This window comes from Podarcis liolepis (assembly GCF_965112155.1).
Source record: "Podarcis liolepis genome assembly, chromosome: 3".
NCBI lineage: Eukaryota > Metazoa > Chordata > Lepidosauria > Squamata > Lacertidae > Podarcis > Podarcis liolepis.
The window spans coordinates 31,015,354-31,038,847 of record NC_139557.1 but is presented as its reverse complement, the minus strand read 5'-3'; the positions used below and the strand labels follow the sequence as shown (position 1 = coordinate 31,038,847).

The 23,494-nt window shown below is 42.8% G+C and overlaps 1 protein-coding gene across 2 annotated transcripts in view; it reads right to left on the bottom strand.

Moving 5' to 3' along the window:
- TAF1B (TATA-box binding protein associated factor, RNA polymerase I subunit B) overlaps positions 1-16,071 on the bottom strand; it is a 35,382-nt gene extending 19,311 nt beyond the window's left edge. The window contains exons 1-8 of one of the 2 annotated variants that reach the window (XM_083495617.1): positions 15,817-16,071; positions 14,218-14,316; positions 13,714-13,801; positions 12,778-12,875; positions 11,367-11,465; positions 9,025-9,160; positions 4,298-4,451; positions 2,988-3,087 (exon numbers count right to left, since the gene is read on the bottom strand). In XM_083495617.1, the coding sequence (XP_083351743.1) occupies positions 2,988-3,087; positions 4,298-4,451; positions 9,025-9,160; positions 11,367-11,465; positions 12,778-12,875; positions 13,714-13,801; positions 14,218-14,316; positions 15,817-15,834 (792 nt within the window). In that variant the 5' untranslated portion in view covers positions 15,835-16,071. The remainder of the gene's footprint in view (positions 1-2,987; positions 3,088-4,297; positions 4,452-9,024; positions 9,161-11,366; positions 11,466-12,777; positions 12,876-13,713; positions 13,802-14,217; positions 14,317-15,816) is intronic. The other variant, XM_083495616.1, reaches the window with a different exon arrangement.
- Between the last annotated feature and the right edge of the window lie 7,423 nt (positions 16,072-23,494).

Sequence of the window (23,494 nt, the reverse complement as noted above, 5' to 3'; positions counted from 1 at the left end):
CATGGGCAATAGCGAAGTCTTTTCTTCCTCCTGAAGCCTCAGGCAACTGGTTGTAGTAGTCGGAAAGGAGAGTGTACAGCCACACACACATTTATGAACCCAGTGAATTTTGGAACTAACACAGTTAACTAACCCACAGCACTAGAGCAAAACACAGTTTTGTTCTAGGGCAACGTGTGCTTTGTGAATGACTCTACCCTAAGTCTTTTCACTCTGGTATTAAATGGCTGTCTTCAGATCTCCCATCTCCTTCCAATAGCATCACTGGAAGCTTTTATTCAGTGAGGTGGCCGGTGCTGAATGCCACCAAGGAAGAATTTGTAATCAGAAATGAAAGGGTGAGGCACACCGAGGAGATGACTACTAATTACCATGCTGTCCCAACTTCTCCATTTCCCAAACAACACCTGGAGAACATTTAAGGGAGCAGTATCAAATGCTTTTAATCTTTCGCTGCGCAGTTTCTAGCCTACAGTTCCAGCACCTCAAGGCGTAAACACAGATGAAGGGAATCTTTTTCAAGACACAGTTTCACCAGGAACTTTAAGATGGATATGCCACATGAAGTATAGGAAACATCTGAAAAATGATTAAATAATAATAATAATAATAATAATAATAATAATAATAATAATAAAATCTTTATGCTCACAGTATTTACAAGATTCTAATAAAGAAGAAAAATATTCATGGAAATTCTATGGCAGTGGACCAAACAAGGAAAGAGCTATTATCCTATGAAAATGGTAAGATTTATTACTTGTATGCAAACATTTAGAATGGATTAGAATATGCCCAACAATCTATATAGTAAGGTAGGGGTGGTAAACCCTTTGGGGCTAGTGGGCATATACAGTATAGCATTTTGAGGATGTGCTATATGTGCCAGTCGTGAAACAGCTGCTGTGGGGGGTGGGAAGGCGTAATATGAAATAGTCACCACTTCCAGAAGAGGGGGGAAAAGGAACAGGAGAAAATGATGTAGGTGTTCTCCCCCATGAACAGGGAAAAGGCCCCTACACTGACAACCACTACACTTGTGCACAGAGAAAAAGCTGGCTGTACCTCTCCTCCACTTGGAATGGATGGATATCCAGTCCTGGTATCCAGTGAAATGTGGACATGTTTAAGAAGGTGTGCTCAATGTAGGAGCGGCCAAGTCACTGCAGATGTGAGCTGACCAGGAAGAGCAAGCAGCCTCTTGTACATTGTGAATTTTTGCGGGCATATTTACTGAGACCTTTCACGGGCAACCCAGGGGATAAGGGCTGCCTCCAGTATATTAAAAGAACTGTATACGAATCTCACAAGCTACAAGCAATTGTCACAAAGCTGAACCAAACATTTAGCTAGCTTGAACTTACCTGCAGATAGCTTGAAACAATGAACATACAGAGAGCCGCAGAATTTATAGATAAGCGCCCATCAGAATTTAGAATCCAAATGTAAATTACAAAAATAAGTACAGCAATCATTTTTACTAGGCCAAGTTATGTTGGGAGAACAGAAAGGAATATCTCCCAATAAACAAAGGATCCCCCCCCCCAGGTGGAATGTGGGGGGTGTCCCAACTCCTGCCCACAGGCTGAGCAACGCTGCCTGCCATCATAAAATATGTTTTTGCCCCAGTAAAGCCACAGAATCAGAAGCCTTGGTGGAAAGAGAAGCTGGGATTGGCTAGCGACAGTTTGCTGCCTGAGGTTAAGGACAACATGGCACCCCCATTTTGCTAGCTGACAAAACTAGCAGGTGAACTTTTTGGGTTCAACTTCAAGTCTTCTCTGCGATGGTGACTCACTCTTCCAAGTTTGCACCTGCTCTGTATATCTCCCTAGTGAAAAAGGCACATCTGACCATCTTAAACACACATTCTTTCTGTTCACAACTATTCACAACAATGCAACGTGGTGCTGACAAATCTGAAGTACTATGGGAACGGCAGTGCCCCAAAACACAACTAAGAAAACTAAGTAGGAGTAGTAGCATAGTAGCTATAGCAGAACAGTAGATGTATTTAAGGAGAGCTATGGTGCAGGATGGGACACGGGTGGCACTGCGGGTTAAACCACAGAGCCTAGGACTTGCTGATCAGAAGGTCGGTGGTTCGAATCCCCGTGACGGGGTGAGATCCCGTTGCTCGGTCCCAGCTCCTGCCAACCTAGCAGTTCAAAAGCACATCAAAGTACAAGTAGATAAATAGGTACCGCTCCGGTGGGAAGGTAAACGGTGTTTCCGTGTGCTGCTCTGGTTCGCCAGAAGCAGTTTAGTCATGCTGGCCACATGACATGGAAGCTGTACACCTGCTCCCTTGGCCAATAAAGCGAGATGAGCACCGCAACCCCAGAGTCGGCCACGACTGGACCTAATGGTCAGGGGGCCCTTTACCTTTACCTTTACCTTTATGGTGCAGGATGTAAAACAGCAGTGGGGAAACCTCTTGCTAGAAAAGAAATTTATTCCCTAGTGGAGGGGGAGGACACTGTTTTAAACAAAAGTTTCAATGTAAAACCCTTCTCACTAATGGAAAAAGCCCCTCTGAATCAGCTGATCGATGCTGGCAGTATACATTCAAAGGAGGAACGTTTTGAAAAACCATCTCTCCAACTTAAAATGCTCCCTATTTTACATGGCTGTAATGCAAAAAAAGAGAAAAGAGAAAAGAAGAAGAAGAAGAAGAAGAAGAAGAAGAAGAAGAAGAAGAAGAAGAAGAAGAAGAAGAAGCAGCAGCAGCAGCAGCAGCAGCAGCAGCAGCAGCAGCAGCAGCAGCAGCTGACTACCACAGATTAAATAAATGGTGAGAGCACTGGGGGGAATAGCAGAAAGTAATAACAGACATTAGACAATGCCTGGGAGGAACCAGTGAGGCTAAATAGCATTTCCAGAAATTGTAAGATTAGTAAGAAAAATCTACTTTTAATTCATCAGAGCCACCATACGTGTATGTAATGGGTAAACATTTTCTCAGAAGGTGGATCTATGAAGGTCACCTTTACATGGAAGATCTTGCAGTCCGTCCCATATACCTTCATCTCCTCTGGGAAATCTTTATAAGCATTCAAGTAAGGGATGTGGCCATCCATTACCAGCCTAAATGAAAGGAGTAGAAGTAAAATCAAGATGTACATACTGATTTTAGTTCAAAACGCATGACAAGACACAGATACAAAGCTAAAACGTAACAGCTGAGTGAAGTCACGAATAAATATTACATTTAAAATATATTTAATTAATGAGAGCAAAAGTAGAAACCCATCCATATTGCACTGTTAAACAGTGGTGTGCAATTATTGGAAGTAGGCACGTCTATGCAGAAATAACAATCTGTGCAAAAAGAAGGGGACGCTTGGAAGAAGCAGCCCTTTGGTTAACTCTGACAACTGCAGACTTCTATTCTTCTAGTCAATTAGTAAAGAGGAATTTTGAAAAGCCTACACTTTCCAAGCTAAAAAAAGCAGGTTTTAGATCTTCATAAATTGATTAGCTTGTAAAAACACGAGGAAGGGCTGGGAGGGGGCAGATGAGAAGGGTGCATGTTGTGAACGTCAAGCCAAGCCAAAGTCCACAACTCGGCTTGTAATGCCTAAGAAATTGCAAAATTGGGGGAGTTAATTTTTGATCTCCCACTTTGAAAAAAATTATTTGCCACTGCTAGTTAGGACTTGAAAATCACAGAACGTAGCCAGCCACAACTTTGAAAGCCATGTTACCAGCCAAGTGCAGATGGCCTCTGTGAGGGAAAAGTTTGTTTTGCTGGGCAAGTTTGGGTCACCGAGTGTTTTCTTTTTCTTTTTCCCTGCCAGCAAACAGTTAGCAAATGGCAGCTTCTGATTGGCCGGGGTTCCAGGAGAGGGAGTTGAAAAAGAGAGGTTTTTGGAGAGATGGGTTTTAGGTTGGGAGATAGGGAGTGAGAGGAGAGAGAGTTGGTTCTGGGTAGAAACATCCACTCTGGGGAATGTATCAAAAGCTAGAGAAAGAAGTCTCTGAGCTTAGTGTGAAGGACAGTGTGTGGTGTCCTGTGATGATAATAGGCCAGGAATTAACTGGGAGGCTGAGCCAGGAGAAGTAGAAGCTGGAAAGATGGTCTACTTAGGACAAGGGACGCGAGTTCCGGTTCCTCTTTTTCTAGGAAAGTAGCACTGTAAAAAAGCAAATCTTCTTATTCACAACTGACCTAGAAAAGTGATAAAACTATTTATTTAATCATATTCTATTCTACCTAAATACAAAAAGCTATAGTTAAAGGCAGAATGGAAAGTAGGCTTTAAAAACAAAATACTTTATTAGATATTGTTCTTACCTTAAGAGATGTGATAATGTAATTGATTCCCTCAACCAGAGCAATGCCAAGTAGCAGAAAGCCAGGGTCATCGGCATTGACATTCTAATCTCTCCTTTCTTCATTTTCTGTAAATACGAACCAGCATCCACTGATCCAGACCAGAAAGATTTTCCTGTGGAAATAATTCACGGTAAAAGGAAGCTAACCCAAACTACAGAGTATACTGGATCAATACACAAAGGAGGTTGTACCTGACCAAGTCATACCCAAAATAAACCCACTGAACTCAATGGACTTTAGTTGTTATTAACCTATTCATTAACTTCAATGGGTCTACACTGAGCTTGACATGGATGGTTGGGTACAACTCATTGATAAAAAGGAACTGAAAACCTATCATAACATACAGTCATACCTCTGCTTACAGACACTTCAGGTTGCGTTTTTTCAGGTTACGGACTGCCGAAACCCGGAAGTACCAGAACAGGTTACTTCTGGGTTTCGGTGGTCGTGCATGCGCAGACGCGCCAAATCGCAAACCCGTGTGTGCACAGACGAAGGTTGCGAACACTGCGGGTTGCGAATGTGCATCCCACACGGATCATGTTCGCAAGCCGAGTGTCCACTGTACTTCGTTCCAAGACTAAGTGGCTGCTCAGTTAGCTTGCTAACATTCTGCCACAAGCAGAGAACAGACAAGCAACTGAGCCAAACTATGCAATGCAGGCAAAGGGTTTTAATTCTCCTTAAATCCTATGCAAGTGAAAACTTAATAGTGTGTCTGCATTGGGGGGGACGGGTTGTTTTCAAATCTTAATAGCAAGTCTCATCTCACATCAATAAATGCATTTTCCTAACTAAACAGGTGGGAAATGGAGAATGAAAGAATAAAGACAGCTGCCGAAACCACAAATTAGAGCTTGGCTCAAAAGGTGTGTGCGAGCACATCGGCAGATTACACCTCTACAAAAGATTTCCCTTCTCAGCATAGCCAGGAGGATAGCAAGGGAAATGACGTAATCGTTAAAGCTTTAAAACAAATTATTACGTGCAAAGGCAGCTTCACTTAAAGTACAACTGTTCTATACAAGTAAACCTTGTTCTTGGCTAAAAATAAAGCAGAAAAGTGGACCAACTAGAACGAATTGACACAAGCTTTCTTACAAAGAGTAAAACCTCAAAAAAAGATCACTTCACACCAATGTGTGCAGAAGTGATACACGAAAATTCAGCCAATGAAATACAGCAAGCCTGCAACTTATGCAGGGGTTACGTTCAAGGGATCGTGCCTAAAAGCCAAAATTGTGTATAGTCAAAACCCATTGGGTTCAATGGCTGTCCCCTTTTCACCCATTTTTATTTTTAAAAATTGCTACACACATGAAGCTGAATTCACACAAGTTAAATGCATGTAAATTGCAGGCTTGCTGAATGACAATTTAATGACGAGAAAAGGGAAGAGAAAAAAACTTTAATTGCTTCTGCCTTTTGGAGACAAAGCGTAAAAAGATTGTAAATCAGCAGCTATCATTCCCAGAGACTCAGATTTTATACTGCTAATAGGGCAGGTGGGGGCCAGTATTCTACATGCAGCTTACACACAGAATCATAGAACTGTAGCATTGGAAGGGGCCATTAGGGTCATCTAGTCCAGCCCCTGCAATGCAGGAATCTTTCACCCAGCGTAGGGCTCGAACCCACAACCCTGAAATTAAGAATCTTGTGCTCTGCCAACTGAGCTATCCCAGCTCTATACACCCACGTATCTTTATACAGCTTGGGACGATGAATCATTCTCATAATGCCGTATAAACTCCTTATGAAAACAAAAAGGAATATCTAAACAGCAAAGAAACATGTAACGAGTTAGGTTGCATAATAAGAAAAAAGTAAAAGACTGCAAAGTTCAAAAATTCATGAAGGTGTTTTATAACAAAACATTGAAATCAAATAGTCTCTAGTAACCACTTTAAGACAAATGAACGTGAAGTACCATATATGCTTATTTGCAAAGCAATTGAAAGATGTAACTCCAAAATAAAATACCAAAGTGGGGAAAACAGAGGTGAAGAAAGCATTCATAGTATTATTTCTAAGCCCTTTTGAAAATTATTATATGAGCACAAGGAGGTACATGGGATAATATCGTCCCCCCTCTTATTTTCAAAACAACCCTACAAGGTAGGTTGGGCTAAGAAATGTTAAAAGGCCAAAGGCGAGCCAGTGAGCTTTAAGGCTAAGTAGGGAATCCACAATTTTAATCCAACACTCTTAATAAGAAAGCTATGCTAGCTTTCTATTTTTGCAGAGCTTACTCAACCCCAAATATAAATAATAACAACATTCATAACAATAATAGAATCACATTAGTGGCAGCCTGTTCACATAAATAACTTGCAATTAAGGTTTTAGAGAAAAATCACATGAAGGCATGTGACAATCCCAACAGTGTTTTTGTGTGCGCTCGTTTCCCCTCAAATCTAGCACTCACGATTATGTACTATTCACATTTCCTATAAGACAGTATGGGCAGTGATTTGTTAAAATTACTAATAACAGCAGCTCCACCGCACTGAGTATCATTTTGCCTTTACTGCCTCTGAACAAAGCGAATGAAAATAGTTACTAAGAAAACACCCTCTGCTGCATGGCTTCTAAAAGCTTAGAAGGAAACACAAGAGCTGCTTTGAATGTCTATTGTGTATATGTGAGTCACAGTACAAAAAGCATGAACCTCAGGTAATCCTTTCAGTCATCAGTTTCGCCTTTTTCATGTATAGACTGTGTCTCAAGAGCACTGATGATAGAAACTCTACTGCTTATTCCATATTCAGTCTGATTTACAATAATCCTTGTGTTCTATTCGTAGCCATCCTGTTAACACAGCAGCTTTGCATTTTATTTGTTCTGGATTATGCAGGGCATATTAGGCAGTCAGCATTAAACCTAACTCAACATACAATTTAAGACATGTCATAACAGCCTACGAATTTAATAGGCTTCCCAAACAAAGTCTATATACTGCACCAAATGGAGGGTTTCAACCAGCCAGCTTGGAGAACAATGACCTGGCAGTCAGTAGATATAAACATCTAAAAACCCCAAGCATCACATAATGCCTAATTGTTACAGAAACAGATTTTAAGCTCCCATTTGTCAGCCGCTATAGGGTGAAAATATGCCATTCCTGAGTTTGAGGAATCCTTTTTGATTCCCGTCCCATTACTACTCACCTGCAAAAAATTATTTTACAACATAGATACTCTTAAAATAATGTCTTAAAAGCACACTCTACAAGCAAGCAAGATCACACAATGCTAGGATTTGCAAGATAGAACACTTTCCGTGTTTGTCACCTCGTCAATTTCCATTTGTGAATCCTACAGATTAGCTATAAATGACCAAGCTAAATAACGATAAAAGCACAGCAAACCAGTCTTCTTTAAAGGACACATATTTTCACTCGTTCCACACATAAAAAGTGTACATTATGCTCCCAGATGTCACCATAACCAAAAAATGCCACTCTAAAATTTCCCCCAGTTCTTACAGAACCAACCCCCTCATCTGAACTGTACAAAATATGCAGCCTTTGTACTGCTTTTCCATACGCCTTGCAACCACTTACCGTAGTCCACTTAAACAAGATTCCCCTTACTCTTGAAAATTTAACTTTACAAATCTGGACATGCTGTTGAGGACACATAGCACTACAACACTTTCAGACTTTTCACCGAGGCTGAGGCTGGAATTTCTTAATTACTATGATTAAAATACAAACATTATAAGTGTGCTACATACAGAAGACTAGCAAACTGCGTGGGAATTACCGTATTTTTCGCCCTATAGGATGCACTTTTTCCCCTCCAAAAATGAAGGGGAAATGTGTGTGCGTCCTATGGGGCGAATGCAGGCTTTCGCTGAAGCCTGGAGAGCGAGAGGCGTCGGTGCGCACTCCGCAAGCCTTGGGAGCCCGGCGGGAACGCCGCAAGGCTTGCAAGGCTTGCGGATAGCAGCCTGTTCTGGGGGCTGGGGTCGGGGAAAGCTCGGGCTTCCCCCGCCCCCAGCCCCGCAAGCAAGCTCCGGAAGTGATGGCGAGGTTGCGCAACCTTGCCATCGCTCCCGGACCCCCAGCCCCTAGGCTAAAAACGAAGCCAGGACAGCTAGTAGGATCCATCCCGCTTGCTGTCATGGCTTCTTTGCTCTTTGGGGCAAATTTTTTTTTCTTTATTCCCCCCCCCCCCCAAAAAAAAATAAGTGCGTCCTATGGGCCGGTGCGCCCTATAGGGCGAAAAATATGGTAGGTTCCAGGGATAGTGTGTAAATCCAAAATTGTGTATAGCCAGAATAACCCTGAAGATGGCACGTGGATCAGGCGCTCTCTGGAAGGCTTCCTGCAAGATCTTGGAGAACCCCATAAGACCTCATGAAGGCCTCCAGAGCCTACACGAGATCTTCCCAGAGCCCAGTAAGCAAGTTTGAGAGATTAAAAGGTCTTCCTTCACTGCAAAAGCCTGGCGTGGAAAGAGCTTTTAAGCTCTCCACCTTGGACGCATCTAATTTGTGCCATTGCATCTGGCTGGCAGCCCAGAGCATAAAGCTGTGGTCATGGAAATTAAATGCACGCAAGTTGCTAGTCCACTGTATGTTAGTCATTAAGATACAGCTTTTAAGCACACCAGAGTAGCCAGAGGATAAAATGTTTTCATTTCTAAGCTAACTGTTCAAGGTGCGTTTAGTCTTACCTGATAAATTGCTAGTAGAAGAAAAACCTCCCATGCTAGATTCGGATACCACATCTGTATCACTTGCAGAGGAAGCCAAGCCAAGAATTCTAGTAATTTCTAGCTCCCTGTCGACGTCAGTATCCGAGTCGCATGTCTGTTTTCAAAATAAAACAGTGGTGTAAGACTCCCGACGGCACAGCTCTAAACCATGGCACTGTTACATTTTCAAAAGGAATTCCCTCTTCCTTAAAACAGTTTTATCAGAAAAATATTCTGCTGTAGTCAGTAATGATCACCAGGTTTCAATAAAACAGATAAATATCATGTGGTTATAAGTTAGCTTTCAAAGTAAAACAGCAATCTTTAAATACATGTAACAGTGTAAATATTTTAAAAATTATGTATATTGCATACAGACATACTACACTGGGTGGAGGCAGAAATACCTTTTTAAAACTCGTGACTTGCGGGGATTGTGTGTAAAGCCAGAATCGTGTATAGTCAGAACAATCCTGGAACAGACCTTGTGTGAACATCTCTGGAAGCTGGCACGCCAAATAGGTCTTCTCACCTCCTCACGCAAGGTGGAGAACTCCAGGCTTTCCATCTTACTTACCGGGCTCTGGGAAACTTTCTCATGGGCTCTTGCAATATCTCAGATAGCCCCACAAGAGCCTCCCGGAACCTGGTAACCAAGGCTAAAAACTTAAAAGCTCTTTCCACGCCAGGGAAACCCAGTGCAGATGAAGCTTTTAAGCTCTCCGCCTTCTGTACATTTAATTTGTGCAATCGCAGCTGCCCGCCACATACAGCTACAATAGCGCAAGTTAAATGTGCACAAGTTGCATGCTGACTGTACTAGCAAATAATCTGTTACACAAGTCATTCCTAGCAAGCCTTGCTCATACCAATAGATCCAAAACCAATCAATGTAAGCCATCTCCACATTTTTCTTGAAACATTAAGCCCATGCGGTATTCACAAGGATAAGCAATATGCCTATAAGTATATGCTTAAGTCACTGGCCTGATTCAGATAATATTTTTCCCCCAGTTACAGGAGGTGGCAACAGGCCTCAGGATCACTTATGCCTTCTTCCACTGTCATTGAGATGGATCTGGTAATAAATTTACCCTTAAAAGAGCTGTCAACCTGGGCCAATTCTAGGTAAAAAGATGGGTTTGAGAATTGTTATCTCTGTTTTATATAATTATAAAATGAAATAATAAAAAAGCTTTACAAAAAAGGGAGGGTTGAGAACAATCTGGTTTCAGATCAAACAAGCACAGTGGCGGATCATATCTTACTTTCCATGTGGAAGACAGCATGCACACAATCCCATAGCCCACTCACACTCCCTGTAATGGGCATGAAAACACAATCCAAACAAAGCCGCTAAGTATAATTTATTTTGTATCTTTGCTCGTATTTTCAGCATGTCTTCTGAAAACATAGCATATTTGGTTCCACCTGCTGGCTTTAATGGCCCTCTCAATGGGAGTTTTTTAAAAAACTGAACTTCGTCCTAGCTTTACATTCACATTCAATAGCAAAATATTTACAACCAATGGCAATCTGAAGTAAAGATTTTTCAATGCTAAATATATCCCACTGTTAAGATAAACTTATTGTTATTCTTTTCACCAGAGGATTAAGGTATGTTTTATCTGTCTTCATCCATGTGTCAGTGAAGAGCAAGATGTATCTAGAAAAGAAGTGTGTTAAGGCAGAGGTTTTCAACCTTTTGAGTCCACGGCTCCCTTGACCAACTACATTCTTTCTGCAGCACCCCCCATGGGGCTCAGGAATCCAGTTACATCACCCTTTGCCTGCAGAGCTGGCAACCTCTCACCCTTTTTCAAACACTCTCCCTTGTGGAGTGTTCCTTCAGCCTCCTCCTCTCCTCTCCTCTCCCCTCTCCTTGGGAGTCCTCCACACTCCCTGGTCTCTGAGCTGCCCCCCGCCCTGCCCCAAAGAGAGGTGCCTCCCTGAGGCACCATTTGCCTGTGGCACTCATAGCCAGGGCTGCTGCAATAAAAGCTGTGCAAGCCTTTGGGATGCAGAGACACAAGAGAGCATCAGAGGAGGGAGGAAAGGAAGGAGGGACAAAGGCCAGTGTTGCCCACCACACCGCTGCCCATCATTCAAGGCACCCCAGGGTGCCACGGCACGCTGGTTGAAAATCACTGTGTTAAGGAATTGTGGCTCCCAGCTGAACAAGGTCCTCATAAAGGGTTTTGAGCACTGCCATAATGTAGGTTTTTAGTTCTAAGATAGGTTGCCTAAGTTTCCATAAATGCTCTTGGACCACGTGGGCATGGAAAATATAGCTAATCACCCCTTCCTAACTTTGCACTTACCGTCGAGATATCGCGCGCAACTTCACGACGGGGCTTGTCACAATAAGCCTGCGGGCTCTTCTGAAGGTAAATTCTCCAGAACTTCCACAAAACGTCATCCTGAAAAGAACAAAAAAAGTTATTCACCCCCCACGTTTGTATATGTTTATGTGCATGCAAAACATGTGGGCCTGTGTCCCTGCTCACTTTGCTGCTAACCAAGCCCCCACATTAACCCCCCTAGAGCTGCACCTTCCCACCCCATGCAACTAATAAGCTCCCTTTTCAGCTTCCCAATCTCATTTCTGAAGCCACTTCTCTCTTCTATTCTGCAGCCCTATTTTGCAGCCGTTTTCATGCCTATGTCCATGCCTACTCCTTCCCTGCTTTTTTTTTTGCAATCCTCCCCTTGCACACAGACCACCCCTATGGTAACCTCCGGCACCTTCCTCCCCCCCCCCCCACATTGCAGCTCCTAAGCAGCCTTTTCACCCTCCACACTACAGTGGTACCTCTTCAGATACCACATACGCTTCAGATTACATACGCTTCAGGTTACAGACTCCGCTAACCCAGAAATTGTGCTTCAGGTTAAGAACTTTGTTTCAGGATGAGAACAGAAATCGTGCTCGGGCAGCACGGCGGCAGTGGGAGGCCCCATTAGCTAAAGTGATGCTTCAGGTTAAGAACAGTTTCATGTTAAGTACGGACCTCCGGAACGAATTAAGTACTTAACCTGAGGTACCACTGTATTATGATGGCGCTACCCCCTTTGTACACCTGCTTTCATCCTAACCCTCCTTCCCGTGGCTCCTTTTGCAAACCCCATTTGCACCTTCATCACTTTTTTCTCCCTCCTCCTTCCTTTTCTCAGCTCCCACCCCTACCTCCATGCCTCCTCCTCCTGGGAAACAAGTGCATTTTCATTAAGCAGCGCATAGATTATAATGCACAATGGTTCTAAGCTGCATAACTGCCCACTGAATTTCATAATTCACTGCTAGGCATTCCCTGGAATGGCTGCAATCACACTAACTCTAAGTCACAGTTTACAATGGTGAGCCACAATGAATCTTGGGCCTGCACACCTACCCTGTCCCCTTCTGGAATAGCTTTAAGGAGATCGATAGCTTCTATTTCCGCTTCAGCTTTAACCACAGTTTAGCATGCTGCTGGTGCTGCCTGAACCCTCAGCTATGGCTAATCTAAACTATAGTTTGTTGAAACAAGGATGCTTCGTAACTCATAATTTGAAGTTGTTTGGTTTCAACATACCATAGATTAACCAGATTGTCATGGTTTGGACATCACAATAAAGTTCTGTATTCCTCCTCGTGGCTGTGCCAGAGGCTCACTGTGGTTTATCTTAACACTAAGCCATAATTTAGCATTTTGTGAGATGGGAACACTGCACCAAGTAGGCCAAATGTACCTTGAACTGTGAAGAAACTCCTAAAGCCTGCAGTGCGTCAGCTTGCTTCGAGAGAATGAATTGAAAGCCTTCACAAATATACCATTCCCAGCTGCTTTCTAAAAGAAAAATGAGTGTTATGACTAATAGCTTGTTAATAGCCAAAATTATACCAATAAGGCATTTTAGGCTATGATCCTAAACACACTTACTAGGGAGTAAGATTTGATCATTGAACTTTTGATGTACTATTAACAGTCTGTCCCCATCTACAGTCTAGCTGTAATATTTTGTGCCAGCTGTGTGTCAGCATTTTATTGATCAAATATCGTACACTAGAAAGTGCTAACAGTCGACTTAAAAGTGATATTTGTGCTGTAATCTATCTGGAAGCAATATTGGGAGAACCTATTTATATCCAAAAGCTATGGAGAAGTCATAGCTGATTTGCACATTTTGCCAGACAGAAGTGTTAAGAAACTGATATAGGAAAGCTAGGAGCTAAACGGCACCTTAAACCTAGGTTATGGATACAACAATAGAATGTCTATGCACTTTTTTATAACAAGAATACAAAGCTGAAAATGAACGAACTGCAGCTAAAATATTATGTTCATTTTTCACATGGTCTAGTCCTTCCCCTGCCCATGCTCTAATTTTCTTAAGAGGGTCTCTTCTCCAGTCTTCAGAGAGTAGCTGGAAGTGGGGAAGCAGAAAAAAGGTCCACTCTGCAGTTTTAATCTGAAATCTCAGGTAGAGTACTGTGCCCAGAGCTCAGAAATTGCTCCCCCTAATGAAATTCCCTGTCACACAATGTGCCTAGAACAATGGGAGTTTCGAATACTGCCAGACAGCATTTTTTATGCTTATACATTTATGAAGATATTAGGCCAGAGATTGGGGAATATAAATGTTTCATGTTTTTTACAGCACATTTTCTTTTTTTGGCCAACATACCAAGTTTTTTCTTCTTTTTTAAGCCTCTAGAGATGGACTGTGCCCTGGCATTTGTAGTAGCATCACCAGTTATAACTTCTCTAGTCCTCTGCAAGACAGTTTTGAAAACATATAAGGTTAACAAAAAAACCACCAAAAAATCCAGAAGCCTTCTAGTCCTTTTAAACATGTATCGCAATGGAACAACAGAGATCATTTTGGGTGAGCAGGCTTCTATCTGCAAAGCTACCATGGATGTAGACTTATAAGAATCCACAACACTATCACAATGCTCTTCTGGATGCCTGGACTACATGGATAAATTTTTGGATGACAGTGTGCATCCACTTCCAGAGCCACTATGTGATTAGTTGCAGATAATGAAAACTGAACCAAGGCCACAATATTTAATACAGGTCCCACAGCAGGTGAATATATTTAATTTTTAATGAAGGTTTACACTTAAAAACTGAAGGGAATTTGGAAGTGGGAAAAAAGAAGTGAGACTGAGAATTGCTTACTTACTTCTATAACATTGTGGCATGATCTGCAGTAAAATTTTCCTTCTTCAGTAAGTCCCCAGTTGGTGTCAGAACACTGTACACAAGGTTCATTGTAGTCTCTCTATTTCAAAAAAAGGAAAAAATTGAATGTAAATAGCAGCAGTCTGTTCTTTCTAAGAGGTACACAGTCCTTTCATGGCCATAACATTTATTTCAATATACCACAGTAAAGTATCTTATCCATCGAAGAATAACAGATTGCATCTTCTTAAATATTATTTACAGCTCAACCCTATGTATGTTTACTTGCTCCACTGTGTTCATTAGTCTAAGCAAATGTGCAGAAGACGGTACACAGTAACCCAGGTTGCAATCCTATGCACATTTAAAACTCAAGTGAATGCAGTGGGCCCTACTTCCATGTAAGTGTGACTTGGTTTGTGCTGTTGAGACACCTGATTTAACTTCAACAAATAGGACTTCATGAGCTAAACACTTCTGTTGCACGACCTACCCCTTTACTCAATATAAAAAAGGTAAAGGAACCTGGGATGGTTAAGTCCAGTCAAAGGCGACTATGAGGTTGCGGCGCTCATCTTGCTTTTCAGGCCACAGGAGCCAGCGTTTGTCCACAGACAGCTTTCCAGGTCATGTGGTCAGCGTGACTAAACCGCTTCTGGCACGACGGAAACCAGAGAGCATGGAAATGCCGTTTACCTTCCCGCCGCAGCGGTACCTATTTATCTACTCGCACTGGTGTGCTCTCAAACTGCTAGGTTGGCAGAAGCTCAATAGAAGAGTGTATACAACAACAGCACTACGCTGGGAACCTTAACGCCTGAATAAATACAGTATTGCATCCTTCGAAGAAAGGGCTGTGTATCTCCCCCAACCAGGGCCAGATTTAGGTTTGATGAGGCCCTAAGCTACTGAAGGTAATTATATGTCCAGCTGTCCTTTGTCAACAACAAATTGTCGCTGTTTTTTGTGTTGTGTTGAATATATGCTATATGGTAATTTATGGGCACCCTATATATAGAAATGAGCAAACCAGTGATATTTTTTGGGAGCAGGCAAGCAGGCGGGGCCCATTACTTACATCATAGGAGCCTACACAACATGAAACACTGTTGCTGTATGTAGGTTTTATTTTATTTGTTTTTTTATCTTATATTTTGGAAATGTACATCCAAGTGTTTTTTTCTTTAATTTTTTTGGGGACCCCCCAAGAGAGTGGGGCCCTAAACTATAGCTTGTTTAGATTAAACGTAAATCCGGCACTGCCCCCAACCCACATCCTCCAGACCCTCTTTTGGTTTTTTTAACAGCTGCACAGAAGGTTGTTCAACAGAGGAAGCTTTCCCCAGTCTGGTGCAGGAGGAGATGGCAGCTTAACCTGTCGAACTGTGCAGCCTGCTGGAAAAGAAGTGGGAACCCTAAACCACTCCCACTTTACCCAAAGAGCTTATTACTACGCTCGCCCCGAACAGGCTGTGTCCTGTCTGCATCCCTCGTGATACTCAAGCCCAGGGCTTCCTGCCTGCCCCACATCCCAACCCTCTATCCTTCTCAGGGGCAGCTGAAGGGACCCTTCCCCTTCCTCTTTGCGCCCCAACCTCACCGCGTCCTCTTCCTCCATGGCGCGCGGAGCGATCACCGCCACTGCGCCGTAGTAGAAACCATCCTGCCGCCGCCGAGCTCACCGAAACAGCAGCCGGCCGGGAAACGAAGCCTCCATCCTTTTCGTTCCGGCGATGCCGCTTGCGCACATTTCCCCCTTCCTCTGCTCTAGCAAGGGAAAAGCAAAGCAAAAAAGAAAAAGCAAATAGGCTCGAAATGCACGGCGACGGGGGTTCTGTTTCCTCTCCTCCCACCACCCCTTCTCTTTTTTGCTAAAAGGAAATCCCTGAGCGAAATTCAGACAGTGTGTGTGTTTTGCTTTACGCATGGACTCCGTCCCTGAATCTGCTTCCTCCATGCGCCTATAATAAGTGAAGGGAGCTGCAGCCTCTGAGAGCGTGCAGACTGCCTTTGCTCTGGAGCCCGTGCCTGATTGTAGCCTCGCTTAAAGGTAAAGGGACCCCTCACCATTAGGTCCAGTCGTGACCAACTCTGGGGTTGCGGCGCTCATCTCGCTTTATTGGCTAAGGGAGCCGGCGTACAGCTTCCGGGTCATGTGGCCAGCATGACGAAGCTGCTTCTGGCGAACCAGAGCAGCACACAGAAACACCATTTACCTTCCCACTGGAGCGGTACCTATTTATCTACTTGCACTTTGAGGTGCTTTTGAACTGCTAGGTTGGCAGGAGCAGGGACCGAGCAATGGGAGCTAACCCCATTGCGGGGATTCGAACCGCCGACCTTCTGATCGGCAAGTCCTAGGCTCTGTGGTTTAACCCACAGCGCCACTCACGTCCCTTACACAGACCTAATTCTTTTAAATTAAGTGCGTAAAGAACACAGGTTTGCACGATGCTGACTGAGCCTGCTTTCGCAGAAGGACTCAGAAGGGCTTTCTTGAGAAGAAGCCCAGCACCACCAGCTAGTTATGAAGAAGGGCCACGGTTTCCACAGCAGACTCTATCTTGTAGGCTTTAGCCTGTATTTCTGGGTGATTGTTAGGAAATTTAACACAGGGACATCAGTTCCCCGTGCGGAGGCGACGGCATCTGGTCCGCATTAGACTTGGCAAGTTTTCTCAAGGGTGCCGCTTTGTGCTTTTAGATGGAGAAAGAAGACCCCTCGGACTATAGTATTCACTGGCGGCGATTGGTGTTAAAAACTTTTCTTAAGAGAAGTATACTACAAACAACACAAAAGCTTTGCTATATATAAGACTGTATGTAAATCCCATATCCACTTCACTTCTCTGTCTTGGATTTCACTGTAAGCGTTTGAAGAATGGGTTTTTCACGTTCACAAGAGTGAACAGAAACAAATGCTTTAAGCCACTTACTGGTATTTACTAATACTAAACAAAGTAATACCGTTTTATAGTAAATATGTTAGTTTATAGTGAAGGTACTTTAATTGCATTCCTGGGGTAATTCTAAAAATAATAAACCATCAAAGTAGTATTAAAGCGTTAATCTAGCCTTTGTCAGGCATGGTGGCTTAAAACACAAGTTTCTAATTCTTATTTCAATAAACATTAGCAGGCGTAAACTTACTACCTGTGTGTTAACCTTTTAAAAAATACTACAAAGCTCGTATTTTTTAAAATACGATTCTTAAGCACTGAACAATTCAATAATAAAGCAAATATGTGTACAATTGTTCTTTCATATACAAGGTTTTTAATATCATTTACAATATATGAAGAAAAAAACAAAACACTGGTCAAAAGATTGGCTGTTTGTAGTGTTCTTTTTAACAAATTTGTTGCAATAACATGACATATTATATTACAAAGTATACACGTGGCATTATCCAATGAACCACTGCTTAAATACATATGTTAATTAATTTAAATGTGTGATTTTTTTTTAAAAAAAGGCTAGAATTAAGACTGAACAAAACAATAGCAGTTTGCACGGAACAGTTTTCAGAGGATGCTCTACCTTGCAAGAACAAAAGTGTTTTTCACACTATAAAGATGGGGAAGAAAAAGAATTAAACTTTTCCCTGAAGATGCCAAATCCATAATTTTTGGGGAGCTATGGCAGAATGTTTGGGCAGATCAGTAGTCCCCACATTCATGTTTTTGACTCAGATGTGAGCCAGCAGGAATACTAGAGAGTTCTTGCAAGAGATTTATCATCTCTTCTGACAGACATCCATATACTTAGCCATGCAGAATGTACTGTCTATGCTAGACTCACTCTCATTACTGTCATTAGCACAAACAGGGACAGCTCAAGAGTATTTTGTTTTGTTTTGCTGCCATAAGTGGAGCAAAGTGATTACCGTCCCACACAAACTAAGCATGTGACCCACACCCTCCTTTCCTGTGGCATTGCGATGGATTCTGGGCTGCACTTGGGAGTCCATGTTGAAAGCAAACCAAAATGTACCCATTTTGAGTTCATGGCGCACACCTCCATTGTCTCCTGAGAACTCAATGATTTCATATACTAATTTGAGCATGATAGACATTATGTTGCCACTGGTGGTTCCCAGGTCTGCCTGTATGCTTCAGCCACCAGATCAGAGGACCGACAAAGGCTGAAGTGCCTATCAGTATTCCTTAAATAATACGTTTGTTAAGGGTGTTGCTTGCTGTTAAGAGTTGTAAATTCCCAGCACTTTGGAACTTTGATTGGACATGAAAAACTCAACATGCTAAATCAAAAGGTGTCCTTTAGGATGGATGATAAGGACTATCAATGGCTCCTAGTCAAGATGTCTGTATACTATCTCCTGCATCAGAGGCAATATGCTTCTGAGTATCAGTCGCTCAGAGGTGGGGGGACAGCAGGTGAGGACTACTCCTGGTTAGCTTTCCATCTAGTTGACCACGTGTCAGGAATGAGCCAGTTCCAAATGGAACTTTACAGCCATTTGGCACAGGCTGAGCAGAGGCCAGAGCTGCCAGCGTCGAATCCCTCTGACCTTGGATGGCCGGTTGCCAAGGGAACAGCTGAGAGTGGGCTGGAACACAGCCAAAGCTCTCAGGAAGCTCAAACAGGCGCGAAGAGACACAGAGACAGTCTTTCGGAACAGGAAGAGGTTGGAGCTGATCCAATAAGTCCGAAGAGTTGGCGAATGGGAGGGCTGCTGGACAAGAAGCAAAACAAGAGACGTAAGGGGCGAAGGTTCAATATCTTCTGTAGGAACCGGAAGCAGTCTTCAGAAGGGTCATCTTGAGTGAGAAGGTCAGCAGCTTTGTTAGAGCTGTCCGGAGCTATCTGTCTGTTTTTGCAATAAATCCTTCTTTTTGATTACCTGCGCTTACAGTGTTATTAAGCTGGGAACCTGGACTCCTGACACCATGGTAGGAAATAGGAACCTGATCTAGATAAGCCTTTCATCTGATCTAACAGGACTCTTCTTACATTCATTTGTCAGATGAAGATGGTGATATATTATGCTATTTTTTCTAGAAAAAGAGGTGCTGGAACTCACCTTGAACACCTCCCTTATTCTCTTAGAACGGCAATGGCGCCCACTTGAGAGGTGCCGGAACTGAGTTCCGGTGAGTTCCAGCTGGAAAAAAGCCCTGATGATATATTTATTCATTTATACCCCACCTTTCCCTGATAGGCACTCAAGGCGGCTTACAGACAAAAATAAGAATGACTAAAAAATAGAAAACATAGCTCAGTGGAACAAAAAAGTCTTCACCTGCCAGTAGAAGGCCAACAAGGAGGGAGCCAGTTTGGCTTATCTAGGGAGGGGATTCCAAAATCTGGGAGCAGCCACTGAGAAGGCCCTTTCCTGTGTCCCTACCAAGCATGCCTGTGAGGGTGGCAGGACTGATGGAAGGGCCTCCCCAGAGATCTCAAAACCCAGGCAGATTCTTATGAGTGAATGAGGTCTTTCAGATAGCTTGGATCTAAGCGGCAGGTGCTTTTGCCAGTTCTGTGTATCAGGGAGGGGAAAGGCCTTTCCTCAGTGCTCCAGAGGAACCACGTTCCTCAAAATCCGCTACTGATCATCCTTCTGACTCCGCACAAAACTGCTCGTTACATCCTTATTAAATCTGTGCCCATGAAGCCAACTTTTGAAAAGCAGCAATGCCGAGGAGGATAATTGCTTAATGACAGATAATGCTTCTTGCAACACTTGTGGTTGCTTTAATACATGGGAACAGGCAGCTGATCTGGGGATGCAAGAGAAAGAGGCTCAAGATAATTAGGCGCTTGCAACTTACACCAAATAGAAAGATCTCATCTCATTGCAATAGGTGTGGGATGAAGGCACAAACACCCTTTAATGGGAACTTAGGTGCATTAGTTAATTGTAGGTAGGCACTGCTGTGCCTTCAACTTCTCAATGATTGCAGTGGTCTAATGAGCTGAGGAGGGGAGGTATCTGTGGGTCTGTGATATGTTATAATCTATATGGGCTATACCTTTGTGCCCACCTTCCCTTTTCCACGTTTAAATTTGTGGCAAGCAGTGTGTTCTAAGCACAGAGGTAAGGGATGGGAGAATCCAGCAGTTTTTACTGTCTCAGTTTCTTTCTTTTTCTAATCTCCACATTTCTGAAGGAATTTGAAAATTCTTCAGCATTTTACAGCAAATTTGTCCTAGTAAACACATTTTTGCATGCAGCTGTGAATAACGTACACATTTTTGCAAGCCGTTTCTCCTAATCATTTTCTCTTATATATTCATTTTTAAGCACACTTTCCCCTAATATATACACATTTTGGCGACTGTCACAAAATATGATCAGTGAAATTTTGAAGGATGGCTATGCTTTGGTTTGTTATTTTTCAGTGTTTTAAAATTTGTTTGTTTTGGTAAATTCGGCTTTAAATGTACTGTATTTTTTGGTGTATAAGACTAGATTTCCCCCCTAAAAAATAATGTCAAAATTTTGGGGGCGTCTAATACACGGATACATCTCCCCTCATTTTCTTAAATCTGAGTCCGCAAAAATTGGGGGCGCCTTATACATGGGGGTGTCTTATAGATGGGAAAATACGGTAAACTAAAATTTCTTCCCCCATCCCTATTCAGAAGTAAAACCCTATTCAGACTTAAACTGGGCTTACTCCAATATAAATCTGCATAGGATTAACCATTTTTTTTGCATAGGATTAACCACAGCAATTTTAAAAACAAAAATTAAACCCAGCGGTTCCCTTCCTAAAAATGCAATAGGAAAGCAATACAAATTCCTGCCAGAGGCATCTCATCGCTTTCTGTATCTCCTGAGCTCCACACTGTACACGGCAGCATCCGTCATCCAAGAAGGCTGCACACAAAGTGAAGCACAGAGTGCGGCCAGTAAATGAGCACAGATACTACTTTGCTGCAAGTAGAAAGACACTTGGTGTGCTTGGAGCTACATAGAAGCTGTTTGCTGGAGTAGTACCCGCTTTGGGGTTGCTTGGTTTTAGGCGCCAGCTGAAAACCTGCCTCTTGCATCAGGCCTTTTGATATAGAGCAGGATCCTCAAGCCTGGCTGGAAGCCCAATGAGACAATCTAAGCTTCTCTATTTAGCGTCCAGGGGGAATTTTGAAAAATCGCCAAAATGTCTGGGTTTCTGCCAACGGAACGAGAAAGTGTGTGGCAAGCCTAGGTTATGCGTGTGTGTGTGTGTGTGTGTGTGTGTGTGTAGGAACTAGCCTACTGTACAAATAATTTAAAAGTGTTGCTCTGTTCACTTTTACCTTAGCCACCACACTCATGTAGCCCTTGGGAGGAGGTTACTCAGAAGCTAATGTAGCCCTTGCAGTGAAAAAGTTTTCCCAAGAAGATAAAGTTCCTACCAGAGAAGAATGGCAGATTTAAGTTGATGGATTATGCCGAAATGGCAAAAATGACTGGAAGAATCAGAAATCAGGAAGAACAAATTTTTAAAATAAGGAATGGGGGAAATTTATAATTTATCTTAAAAACCATTGTAAACAGCTAAAACTGTTAGTAGGGTTGAAATAACACTTGCAGTTTAATGGTGAATTTTGGACATAATGGAGATGTAAAAGATTTGGAGTATCATAAATGTTATGTACTGAAGTTCTCACCCTGGGCCAGCAGGGGGATACTGTAGATAGTTATGCAAATGAAGGATCAAAAAGTGACGTTCAGTGATTGGATAGTTTTAGAAAATGGCAACAGTTACATTGTTCTGGAGCTCTATACAAGCAGGCTGACTGAGCTCCTCAGTTAGTTCTGTTCCAGCTTACAATAAAGAGCTGCTTTGGAAGAATTGCTGTGTCGTCTGATATGTTCGCCCACAACTTAACACTAAAAGATGCAGGAGGAAATGATTAACAACAGGACCTACAAAGGGGAAGAGGGAAATCCAGGAGATTCTTTGGAATCTTGCCTTTATGTTGTATGTTGGATATGAGTTTGTAAAACTTTAATCTGAAAACCAAATAATTTTTTTTTAAAAAAAGAACAAAAGTAAAGAAAAAGTTTCCCCATTCCTGCTGTAGAGTGGACTGCAGAAAATGGTTAGGTGTGTTCTATCTACAGTGGTACCTCAGGTTACATACGCTTCAGGTTACCGATTCTGCTAACCCAGAAATAGTGCTTCAGGTTAAGAACTTTGCTTCAGGATGAGAACAGAAATCGTGCTCCAGTGGATTGGCGGCAGCAGGAGGCCCCATTAGCTAAAGTGGTGCTTCAGGTTAAGAACAGTTTCAGGTTAAGAACGGACCTCCGGAACAAATTAAGTACTTAACCCGAGGTACCACTGTAATGTATTACCGATTTATGTTTCCTCCTTTTTATTACCGTTGTTTAATGCATTTGTCGCTGTCGCTCACCCTGGGGTCCTAGGATTATGGGTGGGGCAAACGTTTTTAACATGAAGTAAATAAAGACTAAAAGAGACAACAACATGCAAATGGTGAACACGGGGCGTGCTGGGTTGGAAGATTTAGGACAGAGAAAAGAAAGCACTTCTTCACACAACACGTGGTCAAACTATGGAACTCGCTTCCCCCAGAAGGCAGATTAGACAGATTCATGGAGGAAGGGGCTCACAGTGGCTAGCAGCCATGATGGCTACGCTCTGCCTCCATAGTTGGAGGCTGCAATGATTCCTAATGCTAGTTGCTGGAAGCCACAGGAGGGGAGACAGCGCTTGTGTGCATGTTATGCTCCCTGGTTCCCCACAGGCAGGGCTTTCCCCCATCTTTATAGAACTTATTTCCGGTACCTCTCAAGTGGGCGCCATGGCCATTCTAAGAGAATGAGGGAGGGGTTCCTGGTGAGTTCCAGCAACTCTTTTTCTCCTCACAGGCATCTGGTTGGCCACTGTGAGAACAGCATGGATGATTCAGCAGGCTCATCTTATGTTCTCATGTATTATACAGTGGTACCTCAGGTTACAGACGCTTCAGGTTACAGACTCCGCTAACCCAGAAATAGTACCTCGGGTTAAGAACTTTGCTTCAGGATGAGAACAGAAATTGTGCGGTGGTGGTGCAGCGGCAGCGGGAGGCCCCATTAGCTAAAGTGGTACCTCAGGTTAAGAACAGTTTCAGGTTAATAACGGACCTCCAGAATGAATTAAGTTCTTAACCCGAGGTACCACTGTATGTAAATGATCTGTCATAGTTGCATTTGATGATTGCAATGTGTAAAATAATTCTGATGACCCTCATATCCCAACTTTCCCCCAAGGGGCTCAGCGTAGCATTCGTGATTCGCCCTTTCGACATTTCATCCTCACC